This window comes from Lepus europaeus, chromosome 11 (assembly GCF_033115175.1).
Source record: "Lepus europaeus isolate LE1 chromosome 11, mLepTim1.pri, whole genome shotgun sequence".
Lineage (NCBI taxonomy): Eukaryota > Metazoa > Chordata > Mammalia > Lagomorpha > Leporidae > Lepus > Lepus europaeus.
Window position 1 is genome coordinate 73,894,731 of NC_084837.1, and position 19,424 is coordinate 73,914,154.

Sequence of the window (19,424 nt, forward strand, 5' to 3'; positions counted from 1 at the left end):
GGGAAATTAGACTACTCTGCAATGGAAATGTACCCTTTTAGCAACAGCAGAGTTATACCCTACTTGTAGTGATATATGTCTAACATGTACCTCTGTCCGCAATGGGATGTCTTCGGTTTCTGCAATTTCAGAGCTAAAGGTATATTCAGACTCATTGCTGCTGTGGGTAGAGTCTGTTCTCTTGTGTCCAGGCTTAGGCACATTCTGCAAGGCAAATAACCCAGGTAGAGTTAATACAACATAATCAAACTAGGTACAGCTAAGGCAGTGCCCATCTTGACTTGGTTGTAATCCCCACCCTGAAACCTACTGTACTGATGCCCAAATGATCTGCTCCATGTTGTCTTGACCAAATTGCCACAAAAGGGCCACCTCCTCAATGCAAGAGCAATATAAGGGCCGGCGCCGTGGCTCAACAGGCTAATCCTCCGCCTAGCGGCGCTGGCACACTGGATTCTAGTCCCGGTTGGGGCGCCGGATTCTGTCCTGGTTGCCCTCTTCCAGGCCAGCTTTCTGCTATGGCCCGGGAGTGCAGTGGAGGATGGCCCAAGTGCTTGGGCCCTGCACCCCATGGGAGACCAGGAGAAGCACCTGGCTCCTGCCTTCGGATCAGTGCGGTGCGCTGGCTGTAGCAGCCATTTGGGAGGTGAACCAATGGAAGGAAGACCTTTCTCTCTGTCTCTCTCTCTCACTATCCACTCTGCCTGTCAAAAAAAAAAAAAAAAAGAGCAATATGCACCTAGCATGGGATAGCAGGGACAGCTGAAAAGTCAAATGCCCAAATGAAAAATCACCTGGCATTTTCAGCAGAGTCCCCTTTAGCTTTTTAGTTCTGAGGAGTAAAGTATTATGTCTCAGCACCCAAGCAGTGGCTTTAATGTTGCTATCAAATAAAACTTACATGGCCGGCGCCGTGGCTTAACAGGCTAATCCTCCGCCTTGCGGCGCCGGCACACCGGGTTCTAGTCCCGGTTGGGGCGCCGGATGCTATCCCGGTTGCCCCTCTTCCAGACCAGCTCTCTGCTATGGCCAGGGAGTGCAGTGGAGGATGGCCCAAGTGCTTGGGCCCTGCACCCGCATGGGAGACCAGGAGAAGCACCTGGCTCCTGGCTTCGGATCAGCAGCAGCCATTGGAGGGTGAACCAACGGCAAAAAAGGAAGACCTTTCTCTCTGTCTCTCTCTCTCCCTATCCACTCTGCCTGTCAAAAAAAATAAAAAATAAAAAATAAAACTTACCTGTGTGAACCCTCGTCCTCTGCCCTATTTTAAAAACCATTTGTGCCCAATCATTATGTAGTGAAATTACGATGCATGTCATTCAATGTATTTTATGAACTTTTGGGTAACTATAATTTCTGTAGCTTTTATGCATGAACTAAATCTATGGAGTGAACAGTGTGGAAGGACAGGTAGTAAAGAGGAGTTAAGAAAGCTGTCTAAGAATCCTATGAAGACCCCTGGGTTATTAATTCAGGGCATTCATGAAATCAGTGTTCAGAAAGTTCATGGGGAATAGGTAAGGTAGGCAATTACAGCCCCTTTTGTTCTGTAGCTGAAAGGTCAAAAAATAATTTGAAGGAAGAAGGAAGAGAAAGGCTGGGTTTATGTCCCTCACTCCTAGGGTGCCCCTAGGAGAAGAGGTGCCTCATGATCCTGTCAGGGCATCTCACAAGGTTCCGGAGCCTGAGCGTGTCAGAAAGGCCTCATTCCCATCTGTCAGCTTCCTTTACCTCTTCCCTAGCTGCTGGAAAAGACCTGGAAGCCACAAAGAGCTTCTTTGCCTGTTTCTTTGCTACATTCAGGTTTACAGAGTGAAGACTCACTCAGGGTCAGCTAAAAATCTCTCAGTTCAGTTCAACCTGTACTCCAATATCTAGGGATTCCTCCTGGCCCCAAATCCCAAAACTTCTGAAACTATCCAGAAGCAGGGTTGTACACTAAAGGGAGAAATCACCACATGAAAAGTCAAAGATACCCACCCAGATTTCCTCCACAGGCTTTCGTATTAAAGTTCTCACCACGTCTACAGTTGTATTGGGATGGAGTTTATTTAATACACCAGATACTTCATTAGAAACAGGTCCACATAAACACTAGCTCAAAGATTTTTAATATGCTTATTAAAGATGAGATTCCTATTTTTCCATGTGCATTTATTATGAAACAATGACTACCACGAGGTATGAATTGAAGCAAAACTGCTATTTACTACTTAATGTAACTTTTGGATATAGGGTGGTGCTTAAGGTCTGAACCGGTAGGCATCTCAGCTCTGCCACTCGTCCTTACCCAGCTCCTGACCTCAGTTTCACTAATGGCAAGAAAGGTATAAAATACGCAACTTCTCAAATTTATGTGAGGATTAAAGAAGAGTGTGCAAGTAAAGTTTAGTATAGTATATGGAATATAACAAGCACTCATTTAGTGTCAAATGCTGCTGCTGTAACTCTTAGGACCCTGGAATAACTCAATCACTTCCTTCTTGATAATCTTCCAGTTTTCCAGAATTTTAGGATTCTGCTTCCCTGCTCATGTTATTCAATTTCAAGAATAGTTACTTGACTCAATCACCATGTTCTCCCTCAAGATCGGCATTTCACTCCTTGTCTGTATTCTGCTCCTTTTCTGTATTTCTCCCATGATTCCTTATTTTCTAGACTGTTTTATCTTCTTGTGAAGACTAATGGCCCCACTGTTGACATGCTGAATTCTTCCCTCACTCTGGAATTAATTTGTCTTTAAATACTTCACAAGTCTGGATTTCCTTGCCTCATTATCCTTTCAAGGTTGGCTTGAAGCATCTTAACTCCTGATCAGTCTCTTCCTCATAGCCTCTGCCCCTCTCCATACTCCCTGTACAGCTGTATGCTTTGGAGAAAAAATCTGCAACACCTCTTATACTATGATCAATATCTCCAGATCCTGCTACTTGGTGACAGTATTAAATCACCAGTGGTCTTTGTTCCATTCATGGTCATATAGATTCCCTTAGATTATGGGAAGCCCCTGTTGCAGTCTATCAATTTCTCTCCCTAAAGTCTCCTCCATTCGTTTGAAGAGTCTCCTACAAAATGCCTTATTAACTCTGGTCTTCAACAGACACAGTTCCAAATGCAGAACAGGGTTAATGAAATATTGGCCAAATACCTGTTAGCTGTAAAGTTCTATTAAATATTAAAATAATATATTGCTGTTAATATTTTAAAGTTATCCTAAATTAAAAATATTAAAAATTAAAAACATTTAAGCTTAAATTAAAAATATTTAAGAATATTTTTAGTTGTCCCAAATTGTAAAATCAAACATTTTATTTTCAGTAAATACTCTCAGCAAAGAGTATGATCTGATTGCATCTGGAGTTTCCTCATTGGGAAATGAGACCTATTGAAGGGCTGAGTAGGAAGCAAGCCATCTCTGATCTTCCTTCCCCTATTATTTTCCCTTTTTCCTTCCTCTGAGCAATTTGTGACCCAAGAGGAATGACAGTGAGTCACAGGCACACAATGGAGAACATGAAGGGTTGAGAAATAAAAAATCAAGCAGCTAATTGATCCCCAGAGCATTGCTGGGAACCGAGTGGACAGCAGGCAAGACGCTGTTTAGCAGGAAGGAGCAGTCGGTTCTGGCTGTCGGAGGAGGGCCATCACCACAAGGTCTTTTCTAGACAGATGGCCACCTTGTAACTTCACAGATGTCTCTGGCATATGCTCCCAAAGTGACATAAACACCTCATAGGCTTATCTCATCTTATTTTCTGAGATTCACAAGGCACACGCTCTTTAAGAATTCAAGACATTCTGCAGAAAAAACTGTTTCTGCTTAACTTGGTAAATTACCACATTTATTAGACCTCAAAATCATTTATTTTTCAATTTTACTAATTAACATCCCAAGTGACTAGTTGTCTAAGAAACTTTCAGTGGGATAAAAGCCTAGTTCTTAGCATAACTGAAACAGGTAAACTGTAACTGTTGGCCTGGTTATCTAGTAAATACAGTGAGTAAAAACACAGTGCAGAATGGACCTCTGGGTAAGGAATGTTGAAGGAGAGGAAAATGACTCTAGAGCTAGCTGAGAAGGACAGAATGTGAGAGAGGAAAGGTTTCACGGGGGGCCACATGGAACCTGGAGAGCAAGGAAGACAAGGCTCGACAGGATCCTTCAGATTGGTTACTTATGGGTATACTGGCGACCTGCTCCTATTCTGGATTCTTCTTTGTCACAAATAAATCAAAGTAGAGCAATGAGATTTGAAATAATGGCCCAATGTGGGATTTTTATTAGCTTTTTAACCTCTTTGAACTAGATTTTCTTATCTGCAAGGTGATGGGAACATTTCTTTTTGTGTTACATAATCTCTTTTGACTTTTTAAGCATCACATTCTAAAGAATTTCGTCAGCAGATCTAGAGAAAAGCAAAATTCGAAGCAAATACTGTCCCCACAGATATGATATTATCTTGCTTTTTATAAGAGAGATTTCAGAACATTTCTGGCCATTTGTAGCATCCGGTACTTTTAAGGCTGATAGCTGTAGGGAACCAGAGAGCTAGGGATCTTTGTTTCCTGAGAGCAGGACAAGTAGATCAGGGAGAGGGTGCAGAACTATTTCAAGTACAAAAAGAGACATTGGCAAATGCAGAACAGTTCTTGAAATAGATAAGATCATTTGTTACAGAGGCTGGATTTTATTTTTCCAGGAATATATCTTTGAAAATATAATAAAACCCAGTGGAGAAAATATTCAATTATATAAATATTTGCTTTATATGCAAATTTTACAGAAGCCATTCAGCACATAAAATCCTGCTGTATTGACATTATTCTATTTTGTAGTCCAGTCATCAGTGTTTTACTTCACTGAGGTACTTATGAATAAAGTTATATGATTTCTGAGATTTACTTTACGATAATCCTATCCACTGGACGGGGTGGATGAGGAGCAGGAATGGGAGGGGCAGCCATGTTAACCATTTTGGAAATGGGTAATGGGTACATGGAGTATGTGAAAGTTCATTTGACTATTATTTTCATTTTTGTATATGCTTAAAATTTTTCATTTATTTAAAGCGATCCTCACCACCATCAGGGTCATCTCCTCCTTCAGGTCATCATATCTTTCTTCCAGGCGACTGAATTCATTCAGAAGGTTCTGATATCTCAACCTTTCATCATTAAGATCAAGTTCCAGTTGTTTTGTTTCTTCTACTAACTTTTTCTCCATAGTTTCTGAAAGAAAAAAATAGGAATATGCATACAAAGATGGTTCCATAGAATTTAAGAGTGTAAATAGTTACACTGACAGTGTCTATGAGATTTTACTTTTAGCACCACTCTGGTCTATGCAGTCTTTTAATGAATGCAGGCAATGATAAAATATGACCAGAGTCAAGTGTTTAGCCTAGCAGTTCAGACTCTTGCTAAGATGCTCATATTCCATACTAGAGTGCCTGGGTTTGATACTTAGATCCTGTGCCTGATTCCAGCTTCCTGATAATGCAGACTGTGGGAAGCAGGAGTGATGACTCAAGTTATTGGGTTTCTACCACTCACATGGGAGACCTAGCTTAAGTTCCTGGTTCCTGGGGCCATTTGGGGCATTAAGGGAATGAACTGGTGGATGGGAGCCCCTCCTGTCTCTCTGCTTCTTAAATAAAATAAAAAAAAATTTTTTTAATGACCAAAAATGAAATAATTTATGATTAATAACAATAATCATCTACTGAGTTCTTCCATGTATTACAGCTTTAATCCCACTAGTTTATACACTGGTACAGCACATCCTCGGTAAACTTGCACTAGTTACCATCTCGTAACTAAACTCTAATGTTTTTGACTCTAATGGTAGTGTATTTTAGACTATTCACCAAATTCTTTTGCCCAAATCAGTGTACTCACTCAAAAAGTCATAACTATTTCTCAAAGCTATAGTGACTTCAGAGGACTCAGCTGTCCTGCTTTACACAGTCTCTCTCTGCTCCTCTCATAAGTTCCATGGTTCTGTCTTTTAATTTTCCAGCACTGCAAACTCTCCCAAACTTAACCTGATAAAACCTTCAGGCCTAGTCATCTGTGTGTTGGCTTCTTCTAGGTCATCTTCCTATATGCTACTGGAGGAACCTGACTTTGCATTGATCCACCTCATTCTGCCCTTCCTGTTACCAGTAGCTTGTACTTGCCTAGCCCATGGTCTGCATACTGGAGATTAGCACCTGACAGCGCATTTTAAAAATCATGTCTCATTTTAACTCAGTGAGCCAACCAGTCACATTTATAATATTAAGCTTTCTACCACCATTTTAACCCTGACATTTTGAGGCTAAATTTTAATCTGTCCCACTTGCTTCTACTGCAGCTCCCTTTCTTTGTTGGTCAGCTGTATGAGGCCAGGGCTGCAAACTGGCAGAACTCCCCTCTAGTGGCCACCACAGTGCTTCTCTAGAGTAGGGCTTCATAATACATAAATAAATGAATAACAGAATTCCTTCTCTCTAAACCATTCTATATATTGCCTTTAATTCTCACCAGTTTGCACGAGCTGCTCTAACGCTACCAATACATCTCCCCTTGGCAAATGCATTGTTATTTCTTTGTTGTTAGAGGTCAACTTCAAGTAATATTAAAATTTTCCCAAAAGTAGTCTTGTCATTCTGGATCCTTCCATTGCACTTTATATACCTACAGCCTTCTTTCCTTATCTCTAGTGATCCTGTTTTCTCCTCTCTCTTTTAATTTCCATTGCTGGCTTCTTTCTGTCATCTTATTCCTTAGTCATTAAGGAAAGGGGCAGTGTAGGGAAAAGCACAGAGCATTCTGCTCCCAGTCCTAATGAGCACCTGTAGGCTCATTTCTTATTTTCTAATTGTTGGTCTGGATCTGCTTTCAGAACACCTGCATCTTGAGATCTTGACACCCAACACAACACTTGAGATGGTTAACTTCACGTGTTGATTTGGACTGGATTCAGGGATACCTACATAGCTGGTTAAAGCATCATTGGGTGTGTCTGCAAGGGTGTTTCTGAAGGAGAATGGCATTGAGTTTAAGGACTGAGAAGGGAAGATCTACCCACAACATAGGTGGGCACCATCCAGTTGGTTGGGGTCTTGCTGGTACAAAAAGCTGGAGGAATCGTGCATTCTTGTTCCCTGTGGAGTAGGAATACCCTTTTGACCTGGGAACATCAGAACTCCAGTCTCTGGTTTTTGGAATCTGGAACTCCCACCTGTGGCTCGCCTGGGCTCTCAGACCTTTGGCCTCACTCTTTTATTATTTTTTTAAGATTTATTTATTTCTTTGAAAGTCAGAGTTACACAGAGAGAGGAGAGGCAGAGAGAGAGAGAGAGAGAGACTTCCATCCAATGGTTCACTCCCCAATTGGCCACAACAGCTGGAGCTGTGCTGATCTGAAGCCAGGAGTCAGCAGCTACCTCCAGGTTTCCCAAGGGGGTGCAAGGGCCCAAGGACTTGGGCCACCTTCCACTGCTTTCTCAGGCCATAGCAGAGAGCTAGATTGGAAGAGGAGCAGCTGGGACTAGAACTGGTGTCCATATGGGATGGCAGCACTTCAGATCAGGGTGTTAACCTGCTGAGCCACAGTGCCGGCCCCCTGGCCTCACATTTAAGCTACAAGCTTCCCTAGTTTTGAGGCCTTCTGACTTGGATTGAATCATGTCGCTGCCTTTCCTTGTCTTCAACCTTGCCCACGGCCTATTGTGGGGTTTCTCAGCTTCCATAATCACACAAGCCAATCCCTTAGTAATGCCCCTCTCATAAATCTGAATCTAGATACCTTATTGGTTCTGTTTCTTTGAAGAACCCTAATACTCTATCAATTAATATCATTAATTTGCCTCAGAAACAGTTATCTTTTTCTCTCAAGTTGCTCATTATTTGTATTCTTTTCATTTTTAAAGAGATTTTATTTATCTGAAGGACAGAGTTACAGAGAAAGGTAGAGACAGAGAGAGGTCTCCCATCCACTGGTTCACTCCCCAAATGGCTGCAATGGCCAGAGCTGAGCAGATCCGAATCCAGGAGCCAGGAACTTCTTCCAGGTCTCCCACACAGGTGCAAGGGCCCAAGGACTTGCCCATCTTCTACTGCTTTCCCAGGTCATAGCAGGGAATTGGATTGGAAGTGGAGCAGCTGGGACTCGAATCAGCAACCATATGGGATGCTGGCACTGTGGGACAGGGGCTTTAACCTGCTGCGCCACAGCACCGGCCCTGAGTTCCTCATTATTCCTAACACACCTTCATTATTCTGATGCCACATCTTAAAACTTTAGAATATTTTCGGCTTTTTATTTTGAATACCACAACAAAAATGACATTCTGATGATTATTTCCTTATACATCCTCATTCATATCCCTCTCTTTTATTTCTACCACTAATTACTGTTTTTTAGATCTGTCTTCTTATGCTATGTTTAAATATATGAGGATAATTCACAAAATTCAGGAAAGATGGAATTAAAAGATAAGTTTATTTTGTGCAAAAATTTTTGGAATTCATGGTTAGTTTTTTATAGTACTCATTCTCACAAACTTTTTGAAGATCCTTTGTACATGTGAATTCTTTATAAATTATTACCATTCAAATCAACTTTACAGATAGCAAAATAAATGTCTACATCTAGTTTGTTCTTTTTTCAAAAAAATTGAGTTAGTTTTTCAGTTTGATGAAAAAGAATGATTAACCTTAGAATAAACCCACTGATTCAATAAAATCAACCAATCAATCCACACAGATGAACACATCTATATCCATATTAGTTCAATAACTCTTACCAAATCAATGGGAATCCTATAAACCACAACTGATATATCACACATGCAGAACAAATTAATTTTTAAAAAATTACTCTGTGTTGACTGAATATTAATTCACATTTACACATAAAGAAACCAAGTTTACAAGTATACCAACTAAACATCTGGAAGTCTGGCCTCTTGGAACTTTGTAAATGTACTGATGACAGCCTCAGCATTTCAAAACATTTGAGCTCTGAGCAATGCTGGCACTGATAAACAATGTTGTAACTTATAAAACATTGATGTGTGGTTAACTGGGGTGTAGTAACTTGGGTCCCCAAGGGCCTTACCTGTCATCTCCTTAGCCTGCTCCACAATAAGGTGATTAAGGGTCTCTTTTTCCTGCTTCAGCAAAGTATTTTCTTCCTTCAGACTTGATACCAGCTACAAAATAAAATAGAGGAAGCCACACTAAGTGTGTGAAGGCCATACAGCAATCACTCCTTGCTCCTGTTTTTTTCTGAGCCTCATGCCTTTGCCTCGTTGTATCTAGTCATCTTCCAAAGCTGGCCCAAGTGTCACCCCCTCCAGAGAGCTTTCCGGGAAACTCCTTCCAATTAGATGTCTTTTCAGTGGGCTACTGTAAGATCCTAAAATGCCAGTTTATAGTACCTGTATGTAAATGATTTACCTTTTTGTCTTCCCAAATAGATTAAAAATTTCCAGAGGACAAGAATGGTGGTGGGTTTTATTTTGCTTTGTACGCTGAACATTTAACAATTGCCTAGCACCTTGTAAGCACTCATTTTTGAAGCAATAACTTCTTACCTTAACACCTAGCACAAAGCTTATGTTTATCTGTTATTCAAGTGAAAAGATGAAGGAGGTTAAGAAGGGCATGAGTGCTTTATCATTTTTGAAATTTACTAAAGATCTTCCATGAGACTTCCTTCTACTTGTCTTGAGAAAGAGAATTTCCTTTTCATCTCCTTTTAAGGGTTTTGCAACATGGAAAACAAGTCTACCCTTTAAATAAGCAGTGACTTTACAATAATGCCAATATACTTAATGCCACAGAACTGCACATTTTAAATAGGAAAAAAATGGTAAACTTTATGCTATGTATATATATTTTATCACTTTTTTTTTTTTTACAGTAATGACTCTTCACATTTTATTTCCTGGTTGGATCAGTACTCCTAGGAAACAAATGTCAAAACCAAAGTTAACTTTGCACAGAACATAATTTACTCAGATTATCTTTGGAATAAAATGTGTGCTTCTGATGAGTGAGATAGGATCTCCTTTTCCAGAGCATAATTTCAAGGAACACACAAAGCAAGAGCTTTAACAATAGGGGAAAGGTGGTAGGGAAACTTATTGTGTTGGGGTTCAGAGACAGGGAAAGAGGGCTCTGAGATGAGGGATCCCCTGGGACCAGGAAAGCAGATACAACTTTGTGCCATAGCAACAGTCAGATCCGAAAGGGACCCTTTGGCTGGTCCAGTCTCCTCATCCACACTCAGTGGACAGGCCCAGTTCTCTTCAGGCTGTGAGGGAAACTGCTCTATGTCAGGGTGTGCTGCATACACACAACCAACTGAGGTTTTTTTTTTTTTTAAATTAATTTATTTGACAGGTAGAGTTATAGACAGTGAGAGAGAGACAGAAAGAAAGGTCTTCCTTCCATTGGTTCACTCCCCAAATGACCACCACGGCTGACGCTGCACTGATCCAAAGCCAGGAGCCAGGTGCTTCTTCCTGGTCTCCTATGTGGGTACAGGGGCCCAAGCACTTGGCCTATCCTTCACTGCCCTCCCGGGCCACAGCAGAGAGCTGGACTGGAAGAAGAGCAACCGGGACTAGAACCCGGCACCCTTATGGGTTGCTGGCGCTGCAGGCAGAGGATTAACCAAGTGAGCCATGGCACCGGCCCCAACCGAGTTTTGACAAAGTGCTCAGACCAGACCGTGGACTAAGGATTATCTTGTCAACAAATGGTGCTGGCAAAACCGGATGTAGAGTGAAATTAGATCCATACCTCTCATCTTATACAAAAATCAACTCAAGAAGGGTCAAAGCTATAAATTTAAGACCTGAGATTATGAAGTTGCTGGAAGAAAACACAGGGAAATACTCCAAGACATTGGTGTGGGGGATGACTTCTTAGACAAAACTCCCAAAGCACAGGCAACAAAAGCAAAACTAAACAAATGGGACTATATCAAACTCAGAAGCTTTTGCACAGCAAAGGAAACGATCAACAGAGTGAAGAGACATCCAACAGAATGGGAAAAATATTTACAAACCACCTATCTGACAAAGGATTAATATCCCAAATATTAAGCAATTTTAAAAACTCAGCAACCAAAAAGCAACCAATCCAGCTGAGAAATACACAAAGGACTTCAATAGACAATTCTCAAACTCTGTAATTAATACACAATTATACTTAAGTGTTGAAATTTAACTGAAAAGTGATCCCTGTTAAATATAACAGTGGGAATAAGAGAGGGAGGAGATGTACAATTTGGGACATGCTCAATCGGACTGCCCCAAATGTTAGAGTTAGAAACATGCCAGGGGATTCCAATTCAATCCCATCAAGGTGGCAGGAACCAATGCCATCTCACTAGTCCAAGTGATCAATTTCAGGTCATAATAGACCATAATGATAGGACTAAGAGTCAAAGGGATCACATAAATAAGACTAGTGTCTGCAAATACTAACTGATAGAATAAAAAAGGGAGAGAATGATCCAACATGGGAAGCAGGATACACAGCAGACTCATAGAATGGCAGTTGTCCTAAACAGCACTCTGGCCTCAGAATCAGCCCTTAAAGCACTCGGATCTGGCTGAAAGAGCCCATGAGAGTATTTTAGGCATGGAAAGCCAAGACACTCTGGCAAAAACAAAACAAAACAAAACAAAAACAAAAAACAAACAAACAAAAAAAACACCTAAATGAAAGATCTCTGTGAGTGAGATCCCAGTGGAAAGAACAGGTCATCAAAGAAGGAGGTACCTTTCTCTGAAGGGAGGAGAGAACTTCCACTTTGACTATGACCTTGTCTAAATAAGATCAGAGTCGGTGAACTCAAAAGGCCTCCAGAGCCTTGGCAACTCATGACAAGAGCCTAGGGTGATTACTGATGCCATAAACAAGAGTGTTAATTTGTTAAGTCAACAATAGGAGTCACTATGCACTTACTCCTCATGTAGGATCTCTGTCCTTAATGTGTAGTTCAATGTGAATTAATGCTATAACTAGTACTCAAACAGTATTTTACACTTTGTGTTTCTGTGTGGGTGCAAACTGTTGAAATCTTTACTAAATATATACTAAATTGATCTTCTGTATGTAAAGAGAATTGAAAATGAATCTTTACGTGAATGGAAGGGGAGAGGGAGTGGAAGAGGGGAGAGTTGTGGGTGGGAGGGAAGTTATGGGGGGGAAAAAGCCATTGTAATCCATAAGCTGTACTTTGGAAATTTATATTCATTAAATAAAAGTTTAAAAAAAAGAAATATAAATGGTCAAAAATACATGAAAAAATGCTCAACATTTACTAGCCATCAGGGAAATGCAAATCAAAACCAATATGATATCACATCACCCCTGTTAGAATGGCTACAATCCAAAACACAGAGAGTAAGAAATGCCAGTGAGGATGTGGAAAAAGGGGAACTCTTACAGACTGTTGGTGGGTATGGTGATTTCTTAAAAAACTAGAAATGGATTTGCCATATGATCCAGCAATCCCACTACTGGATATATACCAAAAGACTCTAACACAATGTATCAAAGAGATAACTACATCATGATGTTTATAGCAGTACTGTTCACAATAACTAAAATTTGGAATGTACCCAGGTGTCCATCATCAGATGAATGGATAAAGAAAATGTGGTGGGAACAGCACTGTGGAGCAGTTGGCTAAGCCTCTGCCTGCAGCACAAACATCCCATATGGGCACTGGTTTGTGTACAGGCTGTTCCTCTTCTGATCCAGCTCTTGGGCCCTTGAACCCAAGAGACTCAGAAGAAGCTCCTGGATTCAGATAGGCCCAGTTCCAGCTGTTGTGGCCATTTGGGGAGTGAACCAGTGGTGAAAGACCTTTCTCTCTGTCTCTCCCTCTGTCTGTAATTCTACCTTTCAAATAATTAAAATCTCACATACACACAAAAAAAAGTGGTATACATACACAATAGAATATTATTTATCTACAAAAAAATGAAATTCTACCATGTGCAGCAAAATTGATATGACTTTGCATATCATGCTGAGCGAAATAAGCTGAACCCAGAAAGACAAATACCACATGTTCTGCCTTATAACTGGGAGCTAAAATTTAAAAAACAAACAAAAAAGAAAGAAATGTCTATGTGCTTTAGTATTGTTGCAAATATAATTTTTTAAAATTTTGTTTTATAATTTTGTCAATCCAGTGGTTAAGATCATTATACTACTATAGCTTTAATGATCTTTGATTTCTTTAAGATTTACTGTATATGGGTAAAATGGTTGTTTTTCCATTCATTTATTATTTATATATGTCCATATTCTCACTAAACTAGTGTCGTTTTGCTTTTTACTTGTTAAACTTATTCAGTGAAGCAGTACAGTAAGCCTCCTTCTTTTTTTTTTTTTTTTTTTTTTTGACAGGCAGAGTTAGACAGTGAGAGAGAGAGAGAGACAGAGAGAAAGGTCTTCCTTTTCTGTTGGTTCACCCCCCAAGTGGCCGCCACGGCCGGCGTGTTGCACCGATCCAAAGCCAGGAGCCAGGTGCTTCCTCCTGGTCTCCCACGCAGGTGCAGGGCCCAAGCACTTGGGCCATCCTCCACTGCCTTCCCGGGCCACAGCAGAGAGCTGGACTGGAAGAGGGGCAACCGGGACAGAAGCCGGTGCCCCGGCCGTGACTGGAACTCGGGGTGCTGGTGCCGCAGGCAGAGGATTAGCCAAGTGAGCCGTGGGGCTGGCCACAGTAAGCCTTTTTACTTTAATATAATTTAAAAATATGCTATGAAAAAAAGGAGAAAGAAGGTGATGGGGCTGCCACTGTTGTGCAGCAGGTTAAAGCTCCGGCCTGTGGCACTGTAATCCCATATTGGTGGTTCGAGTCCTGGTTGCTCCACTTCCAATCCAGCTTCCTGCTAATGTGCCTGGGAAAGCAGCAGAGGATGTCCAAGTAATTGGGCCCCTGCACCCAAGTGGGAGAATGGGAAGAAGCTCCTGGTTCCTACCTTTGGATTGGCTTAGCTCTGGCCATTGCAGCATTTGAGGAATGAACCAGTGGATGGAAGACCTCTCTCCATCTCTACTCCTAACTCTTTCAAAATAAATAAATAAATAAACAAATAAATAAATAGAAAAAGGGCGGGAGGGAGAGAGGGATAAGGAGGGAAAAAGGGATAAGGAGGGAGGGAGGAAGGAAATATCACGTTCTTGGAATTGTATCTACAAGTCACACTGAATCTGTTTAAAAATTAATTAAAGTTAAAATCTAAAAATTATATAGAATTTTAAAAAAGAAAATTACTCAAAATATCACCTGTGGTACATTTTCAAAATACACCTGTGTGGTCCATATTCCCAGAGCTTGGGTAGGTAGCTTTTTAAAATCCCTCCAGCATGTTCTGACATACACTCTTGGCTAAGAACCACAGCCCTTATGTCACTTCTGGGCTCCTTGACCAGAATGATAGCGAACATCACTGTCCAGACCATGAAGCTGGACATACAGTGGAATATTTTCGTTTGTCCCTTATTACTATACTTCATCCAAAGAGTTAATGACAGTTCCTACAGCTATCCCTGTGAATTACAGAAAATAATGAAATGAAAGGAAAAAAGATATCTGAATCTGCTCACTAGCCTATCAGACTACAAAATCAAGGGCTTGGCTTTGAAGAAGAAAGGGGAATGTTCCCACCAGGGTTAAAAGCTACTGATTCAAAGGAAATGGAGGGGGCCGGCCACGGGGCACAGCAGGTTAATCCTCTGCCTGTGGCGCTGGCATCCCATATGGGTGCAGGTTCTAGTCCTGGCTGCTCCTCTTCCAATCCAGCTCTCTGCTATGGCCTGGGAAAGCAGTGGGAGACCAGCAGGAAGCTCCTGGGTCCTTGCTTCAGATCAGTGTAGCTCCGGCCATTGTGGCCATTTGGTGAGTAAACCAACAGAAGGAAGGCCTTTCTGTCTCTCCCTCTCACTGTCTGTAACTCTACCTCTCAAATAAATAAAATCTTAAAAAAAAAAAAAAAAAGGAATTGGAAAGTTTTCATGGCCAAGAAGATTTAAAGGAGAGGAGAATCTTAAACACTCAAGAGCATCCTTTTGGATTTATGTTTGTATTTTGACAGGACAAGCTTGCTATGTCAGGACAATACTACATGGTGGCACTGCTGTTTCTATACACAGAGTCCAGATCTCCTGGAGATACATGAGGAATTGTTTTATACAGACCCTGATTTGCAATTTTGCTAGCTACACTATGCTCTCTGTTGTAACCATAAGCTCCGGCTGAGGTCCTTACTGTATACGTCACCACGAATATTCAGCAGCTGGTATAGAAAGGCACATAAGATTCCTCCCAGCAGTTACAGCTGACACAGTCAGCTCTGCTTTCGCTTAAAGATCATAATCCCAGTGGAATCTCTAAAAATTGATTCCTTTTTCTGGTAAGCCTTAAACAGATGTACTTTTAGAAATATTTAAACAATACACATCCATCATAGCTTGAGAACTTAGCTTTATCTGTACCTAATGAGGTTCTTATATAGGTTAATTCATGTTTGCAGCACTCATGGGACTCTGGATTTTTTGCCAGAGGAGGGAGGTGGTTCTGTCTGCATAGTAGCTCTTGGGTGTGACTGCTGTGCAGACATTTGGATTGGTCCTTCTTGGCCTAGTTAACACAGCCTTAATTCAGATTTCTGTAAGGATCTATACAATCAGGTATTGACAATTCATTGTTTCATTTACTTCTTTATGTTAAGGAAAAGGAGCCTACATATCACCTGGATTTTCTTTAAAGAAAAAGACTGTATAGTCAGTGTTATGGTTAGAATGCATATCCCAAAATCCATGTGTTGGAAATTTAGTCCCCAAGTTCCTACATTAATGGCATTTGGAGGTGGGACCTTTGGGAGGCAGTTGGGTCATGAGGGCACTACCCTCACATGCATGGATTAATAGATCACTTTGCTGTAAATGTGTGCTCTCTCTGGTAATCCTGTTTTGTCTCAGAGGCCCTCACCAGAGGATGGTGCAACTGCTCTTATTTCTCAGCCTTTAGAACAGAGGTGGGAAATACTGGGCCCATCGGCCATATAAGGCAGCAAAATCATTTGGTCTGGCCCTGCCAAGGTAACCACAGGTGTGGGACTCGAAATTCAATACACCTGTAGCAGGCTAATTTTTAAGTTAATAATTTGGTATGCCCACGAATGCTGTTATAAATATGCAAATGGCCCTTGGCAGAAAAAAAGGTTCCTCATCCTTGCTCTAGAACCATGAGATAAATAAACATCAGAATAAGTTGGTAGGTATTTGGCTATAAATTCTATTCTTAAAATACTACTCTGACTCTGTTCTTACTAGAGTCAAAAGCTTCTACTGATAGTCTTGCGGTTTCCTTGTTTATCAAGTGGGAGAAATGCTTGGAAAGCACAAGTAAAGAACACTGAGTCAAGTAAAATCCATGTTATTCCCTCAAAACAAACACTAAACCTCATGGGCCAAGTCAACATGATAGCAACTTTCCTCTGCGGAAGACACAGATGGCAGTCAGACTTTAGTTCCTACCTGTTCAGTTTCTTGTTTGTATTTATCTGCACGTTCCTCAATGGACTTTTTCTCTGACTGAGTCTGTTCCAGGTCTTTCCGGAGCTTGGCAATTTCTTCCTGCAGACTAAGAACACGTCCAGTGGCAACCTTGGCTTCCTCCTCACTTAGCTGAAGACGCTCTAAATCACTTCGTAGTTTCTCAGTCTCAGAGTTGTATATTCCTTCCAGATTGGTCAGTTTCTCCATGAGACATTTGTAGTCTTTGTTCTTCAAACAGACATAAGTAATAGTAAGTAAATATGCACATATTCCAACGTATTCAGTGAAAAAAACCATGCCTTATCGTCATATTCATGCTATATCACCATACCAATGACAAGAGTGTCCAGCCAAATTTGTTATGCTGAAACATTCACAATATATTTTGTATGAAAACTAACACTGAGCTGCAGGACAAGGTCCAGATGACAGCACATTTCCTCTGTGTAAGGAGTAGATGCGGGCGGGTGCCGTGGCTCAACAGGCTAATCCTCCACCTAGCAGCGCCGGCACACTGGGTTCTAGTCCCGGTCGGGGTGCTGGATTCTGTCCCGGTTGCCCCTCTTCCAGTCCAGCTCTCTGCTGTGGCCAGGGAGTGCAGTGGAGGATGGCCCAAGTGCTTGGGCCCTGCACCCCATGGGAAACCAGGAGAAGCACCTGGCTCCTGCCATCGGATCAGCGCGGTGCGCCAGCTGCAGCGCACCAGCCGCGCTGGCCATTGGAGGGTGAACCAACGGCAAAAGGAAGACCTTTCTCTCTGTCTCTCTCTCTCACTATCCACTCTGCCTGTCAAAAAAAAAAAAAAAAAAAAAAAAGGAGTAGATGGAGACGAGGACATTAGTTCTCAGCTGCATTCACAGTACCAATACCAATGCCTTCTCAATAACACCAACAGAAGAAAGAATAGTGCAGTCAATGTTTTAATTTATACGATGAGGCCGGCGCCGCGGCTCAATAGGCTAATCCTCCGCCTTGCGGCGCCGGCACACCGGGTTCTAGTCCCGGTCGGGGCACCGATCCTGTCCCGGTTGCCCCTCTTCCAGGCCAGCTCTCTGCTGTGGCCAGGGAGTGCAGTGGAGGATGGCCCAAGTCCTTGGGCCCTGCACCCCATGGGAGACCAGGAGAAGCACCTGGCTCCTGCCATCGGACCGGCGCGGTGCGCCGGCCGCAGCGCGCCTACCGCGGCGGCCATTGGAGGGTGAACCAATGGCAAAAGGAAGACCTTTCTCTCTGTCTCTCTCTCTCACTGTCCACTCTGCCTGTCAAAAAAAAAAAAAAAAAATTTATACGATGAGCAACATAAATGTGATTTTCTCATAATCACAAAATGAGTTCCATAATAAATCCTGAATTTCCTGATTCTTAATCCATAAAGAGGGGAATGTGTATTTGCTTTTGAAAATAGACCATGTGCTAGCTAAATGAGGCATGAAAATGATAAAAATGGTGTAAAGTGTCACCAGTTTCTTACAAATCTACAAGTTTGTAAATTTACCACCTCAAAATGCCTCCTATCTCATTCAAAAAATTTTCCTGACAAATGCCATTTCATTCTAATCCGTATTTTTCTATGATCTCCTTAGCATTTATATATTCTTACTTACCTTTATATCATTTGCATATGCTAAAATATTGCTTGGAAACCACATCTAAGCAATGAAATTCTAATTTTCTGCAAATAGACTGCAAGTTCCTGACATACATGGACATTTTCCAGCTTGTTTGGCCATTTCAATACTGAATAACTAATCTGTAAAATGAACATTTTACCATATGCAAATAAAGATAATGGTCAAAGAGTTCTATAAAGTACAATATGACTGTCAATCAAAAATGTTTGGAGCATTAGTAAGCTTGTCTGTGTTCTCAAAAATAACTTATGCCTTAGTCATTACAATTTTCTTCTAACATATAAGCTCATCATTATTTGGATGTTCATTACTGTCATTATTTTATGTTTCACTAAGACTAATGAGTAGAATCAAGTGCTCCTTTATAAAACATACCTGCTCATCCACTTTGCGCTGCAGCTGCATGATCTTGTTCTCCATGCCAATGTGCAGCTTCTTATAGCGCTCCACGGAGCGAGCCTCGATTTTGAGCTTCTTCAGCTCACGTTTGGCCATCATCCTCCGGAAGCAGCACTGAAGGTAGATAATGGCATGCATGCTCCTCTTGTAGCGTGTGCGAGCCAGCCAGCCCCGGACCCACTTCTGAATGATGACTGCTTTGTGCTCACGGAGTATCTGCAGACAGGGTAATGGAAAATAATGTCAGACCCTGGACTAGTCTCGAAGTTCAACCCCATCAACCTCTCAGACAGAATCCATATATCACCTAAAGGGAAAGACACAAAAGTCGTGTCAACAATCACAGAAATATGGAGGTGTACATTATTTTATTTTATTTTTTAGATATTCTTTCTCTTTTACCCTTATTTTGAGGTTAAGGTTTAACTAGTGCTTTCTGCTCATTTACATTAAAGTAATTTTTTTTTAAAGATTTACTTATTTATTTGAAAGGAAGAGTTACAAAGGTAGAGAGAGAGAGAGAGAGAGAGAGAGAGAGAGGTCTTCCATCTGTTGGTTTACTCCCCAGATGGCCATAATGGCCAGAGCTGCACTGATCTGAAGCCAGGAGCTTCCTCGAGGTCTCCCATGTGGGTGCAGGGGCACAAGGACCTGGGCCATCTTCCAGTGCTTTCCCAGGCTAAAGCAGAGAGCTATATCAGAAGAGGAGCAGCTGGGATTTGAACTGGCACCCATATGGGATGCCAGCATTGCAGGCAGCGGCTTTACCCACCATGCCACAGCACCAGCTCCATGTACAGATTTTTAAAA

General features: G+C 41.5%; 1 protein-coding gene across 10 annotated transcripts in view; it reads right to left on the reverse strand.

Moving 5' to 3' along the window:
• Positions 1-19,424, reverse strand: part of MYO5A (myosin VA) — a 240,985-nt gene that overhangs the window by 53,267 nt on the left and 168,294 nt on the right. For all 10 annotated transcript variants that reach the window (XM_062205939.1, XM_062205938.1, XM_062205944.1 and 7 more), the window contains 5 exons: positions 18,591-18,830; positions 16,564-16,812; positions 9,107-9,200; positions 5,081-5,229; positions 91-204 (listed from right to left, as the gene is read on the reverse strand). In XM_062205939.1, the coding sequence (XP_062061923.1) occupies positions 91-204; positions 5,081-5,229; positions 9,107-9,200; positions 16,564-16,812; positions 18,591-18,830 (846 nt within the window). The remainder of the gene's footprint in view (positions 1-90; positions 205-5,080; positions 5,230-9,106; positions 9,201-16,563; positions 16,813-18,590; positions 18,831-19,424) is intronic.